The sequence below is a fragment of the Marmota flaviventris genome, chromosome 16, assembly GCF_047511675.1.
Source record: "Marmota flaviventris isolate mMarFla1 chromosome 16, mMarFla1.hap1, whole genome shotgun sequence".
In the NCBI taxonomy this organism is placed as follows: Eukaryota; Metazoa; Chordata; class Mammalia; order Rodentia; family Sciuridae; genus Marmota; species Marmota flaviventris.
This window is the reverse complement of record NC_092513.1, coordinates 76,198,962-76,206,041: the sequence shown is the minus strand read 5'-3', so window position 1 is coordinate 76,206,041 and position 7,080 is coordinate 76,198,962. Positions and strand designations below refer to the sequence as shown.

General features: G+C 53.4%; 1 protein-coding gene across 1 annotated transcript; it reads right to left on the bottom strand.

The window, feature by feature from the left end:
• Positions 1-817: 817 nt before the first annotated feature.
• On the bottom strand, positions 818-2,496 carry Gadd45g (growth arrest and DNA damage inducible gamma). Its single transcript, XM_027955422.2, has 4 exons — positions 2,333-2,496; positions 1,861-1,962; positions 1,525-1,738; positions 818-1,434 (listed from the first exon to the last, which is right to left on the bottom strand). Exons 1-4 carry the CDS (start codon positions 2,383-2,385, stop codon positions 1,324-1,326), a joined length of 480 nt encoding a protein of 159 aa, XP_027811223.1. The 5' UTR covers positions 2,386-2,496; the 3' UTR covers positions 818-1,323.
• Positions 2,497-7,080: the final 4,584 nt, after the last annotated feature.

The window sequence follows — 7,080 nt, the reverse complement described above, 5'->3', positions numbered from 1 at the left end:
CTCCCAGATCTTTCTTTAAAGGCAATCTTAGCTTAAAAGATTAAAATATTGTTTTCTCCTCTAAGTCTTTAAAAGGAATTGTGAATAGCAGTATAGTCTTCTTAAGGCTGATGTGGGCAGAGGACACTCGAAATAGGAGATACCAGATGCCAACCCCACTCAAAATTGCTCACGCCTATTTATATACATGCTGCCTTTCAGTTTTTGCTCAGATCTTCTAAGTTCTATCACAGCCGTGACAAAATGATGACTCATGCTTTAACGCAGTCATTGGTGACATATTTGATATTAATACCTTTGCAACCTTGCTTTGTCAGAGCAATTAAGAGAAAGTTCCTGAAAACAGCAGCCTGCCCCCCATCCCCAGGGACCACAAAGAGTAGGGTTGCAGAAGGCAAAGCTCATTGTGTAGGAAGGCGCTGCTGGCCTTCTGCAAGCTGTTCAGATAAGCAGCTGTCGGAGGAGTGGAGGGGGGAGGGGACGTAAGGGAGGCAGAGGTCACTGTTACCGACAGGATTGCAAGCCTTGAGCTGCTGCACCCACCCGGCTGCCTTATCTCAAGTATGCTCCTGTCTTGCAAGTTTTAAATCTTCCTAAAAGGAGAGAAACAGGAGCCTGGCTCAAGTCCTCCCCTACCGCGCACGGGCGTCCCCTCCCCCCACTGCCAGCCCGACGAGCCTGTAATTCTTGCCCGACAGGAAGGTGGGAACAGGTGCCATCCGCTCCACCGAGTTCCTGCAACCATCCGGAAACGCAGCTCACCCCACTACCCCCACCCCGCCCCCAAGGATTCCCTACCCGCAATAAAAAGCGTAAGTTTGTTTCAAGAAGTTTATTGCTAAAATTCAAAGCTTCAACGGCAGCGTCCTTTTTTTAAGAAAATGCATCATTGCCCGAATCCATTTTGAAAAAAGCAGTGCAGCCTGCTAAGTCCATCACGCTCCCACAGCTGTACCAAGTCCAGGCCACCTCTTCTCGCCTTGCCCTCTTTGGTGCCGAGCACAGGCTGCTGAGTCACGCATGCCGGGCCAGTCCGTCCTTCCCGGCCCTGGAGCCAGCGTCCCCGCCTCGGCCGGCCTTCCTGGGCGGGCGAGCAGCCGCTACAGACACTTGCAGAGTCCTCGGCTCGGGCCAGCCTGCCCCTGCCGCCGCCAGCCACCTCTTCCGGAGACCGCGCTCCTCGCTCTCCAGGCACCCTCGCCTGCCAGTTCTCCACGCCGCACTAGGGCGCCCTCCTAGGGCCGGCCACTCCACAGAGCCAGCAGTGCTCTAGGCGCCCCGGGGCGTCACCACGTCGATCAGACCAAGATCCCCGCTGGGCTGTCACTCGGGAAGGGTGATATTGGGCACCCAGTCGTTGACGCTGCGGCTTTCCTCGCAAAACAGGCTGAGCTTCTCCAACGCAGGGTCCTTCCACGCGTCCTCATTGGGGTTCTGCCAGGAGAGGGCAGGGGTCAGCTAGGCTGGCCGCGGAACACAACAGGGCGGGCGAGACCCTGGGAAGGGCGCAGAGGCTGCACTTACCGAAATGAGGATGCAGTGCAGGTCGCCTGGCGTGCCTGCCTCGTCGCCAGTACCCACGATCGCCGCCAGCCGCTGCACGTCGCCCACGCGCACAATATCTATGTCGTTCTCGCAGCAGAACGCCTGGATCAGCGTAAAGTGGATCTGCAGCGCAATGTCACCTTCGTCCTCTTCGTCGGCGGCCAGCACGCAGAAAGTGACGTTGTCAGGGTCACTGAGCAGGCAGATGGGGAGAATAAGGTCAGGGTTGGGGAGCCAGGGTCTCCGGGATGCAGCTCCCAGATGTCCCCTCCGCTCCACACCCAATCGCCCCGCCCGGGCCGCGTGAATACTCACACGTTCAGGACTTTCGCCGACTCGTAGACGCCGGCGGTGAGGCAGCCTTGGCGCTGCGCCGACACCAGCAGCTCGTGCAACGCTTTCCCGGCGCCCTGCATCCTGTTACAAAACCAGGGCGGTGAGTTGAGTGAGACCCACCCGGGATGCGGCGCAGCCTCCAGTCCCGAATTTCCAACTCCAACCTCTTCTCCAGCCACAGTCTGGCGCCCGCACTCCTGGTTTCCAAGCCCGACCGGACGCCTGCACCCAGACTCTCGAGCCTCAGGGACTCACCCCCGGACTCCCCAGCTCCAACCTGGCGCCAGCAACCCTGATTCTCTGGCCCTGAACCTTCCTCGGCTTCTCAGCACCCGCAAGGCGCCCGCACCCCGCCGGTATCGGGTGCTAGACACCTACCCCACGGGCTTCCATCTCAAGAGACCCTGAACATTGCCCCCGTACCAGCCTAGTTTCGCACTCCCAGACCCACCTGGCTGTGCTTTCCGGAACTGTATCCTGCCCGCGGATTTCTTCCAATGTCATGTTGCGGTCTAAGCAGCAAGTTTCCAAAAGCCGCGAGCGCAGAGGACACGCTAACGCACACCCAGATCCAGACTCGGCGCGCCCACCACCAGCGAGTGAGCCCAGCGCCGAGACGTGCTCTTTTATAGGCCGGCAGGCGAGGCGCCGCCAGCTGGCGCTAGGCTGCACGCCCATTGGCCGGCGCCCGCTTTCTGATGCAAATGAGGCGGCAGGCAGTCGGCTCGTGCCAGAAGGCCACGTGGGGAGGGGTGCGGGGGGATGACAATGCCTCAAATCTGCCGCTTTTGTTGGGGTGTTACCAGGCAGACTGGAGCCTGCAGATTTCATCTCGCCTTTTTTTTTAAGTCCTTAAAAGGGAAAAGTTTTTTTTTTTTTTTTAAGAGGAAAACCTTTTTGCTAGTACGATGCTACAATTTGTGAAATGCACAGAGGAAGAAAAAGAATTTTGTTTTGCACGTCTTTTTATTGCTATCTTTCCATTTTTTTTTCTTTCCATTTAATTTAAACTTTATGAGGCTGTTGCATTGAAACCAAAAATTAAAGCCAAAGCAGGCTACAGTCGTTTGGGGACTTGCAAAAGGCAATAGGCTCAGCTCCTGCAGCTGACACCAGTCGCCAGAGCGCGCTGGCAAGGCCTGCCACGCATACTCAGTGCCCTTCAGGGTCAGCCCTGGGAGCTTGGAGCCCACCACACCGCCCTTGGCAGAGCGCTGCAGGGCGCGGGCGGGGGAGGACAAGCAGATTGTGGCCGGCGCACGCGGCTCGTTTGCATTTCTATGGGGGGCGCACAATAGCGGAGGTCTGGCGTGTGGCAGTTTGTGGTAGGAACAATCGGGGCTTTCTCTTCATAGCAACACTGTCCACCTGCCGCCGGGTGGGGTGGGCAGGGCCCCGCCGCGCGTGGGGGTGGCGGGGGAGCCTGGCGCGTGGGGGTCGGGGCCGCGTGCCACTCCCCCGCCCCTGCACCGGCTCTGCTGTTTGCAACCGGGACTCCCCCCGTTCGTCGCACGCGTACGGAGCAGCCGAGCGAGTTGTGAAGGACACCGGGCTGCTGAGCCTGAACCCCGTGCCTCCGGCTTCTGGAGCGTGTGGAACGCAGCTGGAGAATCCCTTTCCCAGGGCGCCACCTACAGGCTGATCGGAAAGACCCTGACCTCCCTCCACCCACTCGCTCCCACTTACCCTTGCTTACGCCTCTTCTGGCGGCCTTGGCCAGGGGCAGCCCGGGCACTGAGTGGCGCAGCAGAACCCTGTCCAAGATGCGTATTAACGGGAATCTGACTAACTCCTGCACAGCGCTCCCGCGGGGGAGGCTGTGTCGGATTTACCCTGAAAAATGGGAGGAGGGGAAAGGAGACTCCCACCTTGTACTGAAGGAGTAAGAGCTCGTGTCTTATGCGATGTTGAAATATTTTGATGACTTGAATTTGCATTGTAAAAAAAAAAAAAGATTGTTCCCAGTAATAAAATAATAAAACTGGAAGAGACCTTGGAAGCCTCATAGATGAGGCGTTACTGCCATTTGGCACGTTGGACCTACAAAAACTGTGCTTGCAGAACACAGCACTGGGGCGTCGGCGTCTTTCTATGCTGCCTGGGAACGCGTGCTGGGGATGGGGGTCATCTTTCGGGCTCCCCTTTTCTTGGTGAGGCCTGGGAAAATGGCCAGAGCAATTGGCCGCCTCGTTGAGTCTCAGGAAACCTGCAAGGTTGGGACGAAAATGAGAAAGAAAACAAACGAAAGGCTTTTTTTCTTTTCATTCGGCTTTCTCCTGGTGGATGAGGCATCTACAAGGTACTTCTCAACTTTTAAAGTTTTCCTTCTGTACTGGGAGGCTGATGCGTTCGCCAACGCCAAGGGCCAAGTGAGGAACCGGCGTCTTGCGCCCCCTGGCGGCTTGCGGGCGGAGGAGAACTGCAACGCTAGCGTTTCCTGGATTCCAAGAAATGCACATTTGCTCCCCAACATCTCGGAAACCCATAGGTATCTTATAATCACAAGGGCGGAGAACATTGTGCTCTATGTCTTTGCTGCCGTCTTCTTTCCTTCTTGGTGGGATGTAAAATGATTGCATACCTTGTCTGAATAAAATAAGTTTTTAAGTGACTGAAACTGAGGTGTCTCTCTTTTTTAAAGTTATTAAAGAACTTGAACTAATATATTTTAAGAAATATAACTTTTAAAAAGTATTTCTTAAAATATATTAGTTCAAGAACCCCAGAAAGTGTTAAAAATAAGACTTATAGCCGGGCATTGTGGCACACACCTGTAATTAATCCCAGTGGCTTGGGAGGCTGAGGCAGGAGGATAGCGAGTTCAAAACCAGCCTCGGAAATTTAGCGAGGCACTCAGCAATTCAGAGAGACCCTGTCTCTAAATAAAATATTTTTAAAAGGCTGTGGATGTAGCGCTGCTGGGTTCAATTCCCAGTAACACTCCCCCGCCCCCCCAAAAAAAAAAAGAAAGAAAATAAGGCATATATCTTAGCATCCCCTTCCCGCCCTTCAATTTATAACACTAGAAATCTGTCCCCACACCAGGCCAGAGGAAATGGGCCAAGCTTAAAAGCCTCCTGTATCCCATGCGGTACCCCCAGGAAGGTCAGGGCTCACCATAGGTCAGGTTTGGGTGGGAGGAACATTTCCAGTCTCCACCAAGAGGGATGATTGACAACCCCTGAGGCTACTCTACCCTGCTCACATTTCCAAGGTATTCCGTTACAGGACATAGGATATGGCCTCACATGTTCCCTTGGTTCATCCCAAATGGTCCTAAAGAGCCCATCTCAATTAGGAAAGAAAGGTTTTACTTGGAGGCAAGTTGGTCTTCCGCTAGATCCACCACCACCTGCAGTTCAAACCGATGCTGGGGCCGCTGGTCTGGAGGGGCCTGGGTGTCCCATTGCTGATGACACTAGAGGAAGCGAGTGGGGATGCAGGCTACAAGACCGGGACATCCTACCAAAGACACTGGGCCAGTGTCCTACTGCCCGGCTGTGCGGCCACAACTCTCCCAAACTGCATTTGCTTTGGGCCTCCAGTCACAGGCAGGATTATGTCACCCCAAACTTCCTGTGACCATGCCCCTAAGCCTTCCCTTGAATCTTAATAATTCAGAGCCAGCGACTTTCTAAGAAGGATGCTCTGTTTTAAAAATCCAGCTTGGTGCACGTTTGTCATCCCAGCTACTTGGGGGACTGAGGCAGGAGGATCCTTGAACCCAAGGGTTCGAGGACAGCCTGAGCAATACTGCAAGAACCTGTCTCAGAAAGAAAGAGAAGAAGAAGAAGAAAGGAAGGACCCGTTGTAGAGGCTTCCCGTGGCCTGTTTGGTTAACACGTTCTCTGAAGTATGCTTCTCCAACTTCCATGGCTTGACTAGGTGGTGGTGGGGGATGGGGAGACAGGCTCCGTTTGGGTGAGGAAGTAGGTTCTAAGCAACAGGCTTTATGAGATGTTCCCTTTTGCAATTTCTCAAATGATTGACCTTTGGAGCGTGCACAAATACTGTCATTAAATAGCAGGTGAATGCCCTCGGGACACCCAAGCAACGCACCAGGATTTGCACGGCCCAACCACAGGCTTTAGGATGCAGAAGCCCCAAGCCAATTGCAGGCAGGGTTTCTTTGGTCTGTGGAGTGTCATAAGGAAAGTCAAATTCATTGCCACCTTTTCAAAATCAGCAGTGTTCACAGAAAAAAAAAATTATGAATGTTTATCTGCTCTTGGCAAATGAGATGCTTTGCCCACCATGTGCCTCATTCGCTCTCTCCCAAAAGTAACCACCAGCAGGGGCTGGTGGGTGACTTGGGACTCCTCGACTAGGCACCAGTTCACCAAAAAATCTCCACCAGAGCCTAATTGAGGATACCCACCTGCTCTGCTGACTGACATTGCCTGCCTGTCTTCTCTAAGCATTTGTGTTTTCAATCTTTGAAAAGAAACTGATGTTTGAGAGACAAAATAAAGGGGCCAGATTCTTAAAGAAGGAGTCCACGAGGTTGGGCATCATTTGGGTCCCAGATTCTGCAGGACCATGTCTCCAAGGGTAGCACAGGGCTCTTGGGGCTGTCTGGATTGGCTCCTTTCAAGATGGTTCTGAGTTCCTCTTACCTTGCTTAGACCCCATCCCCAGCCTTGTGCAGTCCCTTCTTGACACATTACAAATTCCCTTGGGTTCTTGTGTTTCCAGAAGAGTGTTGGGATTTGTTTTATTTATTTATTTTTTCAAAATACTCATAAATGATGAAGGTAGGCAGCAATGAGTTAGCAATAAGACTACAATGCCTGAAAAAAGAAACTCAATCTCTATGCAGGACACACAACTGCCACTCAAAACCCAGCAGCAGCCTCTCAAATGCATCCTGAGATCTAAAGGGCACATCTGCCCTCCCCCGCACCGCACCCTCCATGCTATGTCTCCCTCCCTCCCTCCCTCCCTCCCCAACCCCCAGGAGGACATGTGGATCTGTAGGTGGGGGACGTTTCAAATGACAGCTGAGACCGGAAACAGGAAACTGAGAAAGGGAAACCTTGCAGAGCAAAGCCGGACATCCGTGGCAAGAGCTTTCTGGAAGAACAGTTATTCTTGGGTGTGCATTTACATAGCATGAGGTTAACATTAGCTCAGAAATAAGGGGGGTGCTGCAAATTCCTCGTCCATTTGGTCCCCTCCTGCATCTGCATCGACAGTAAG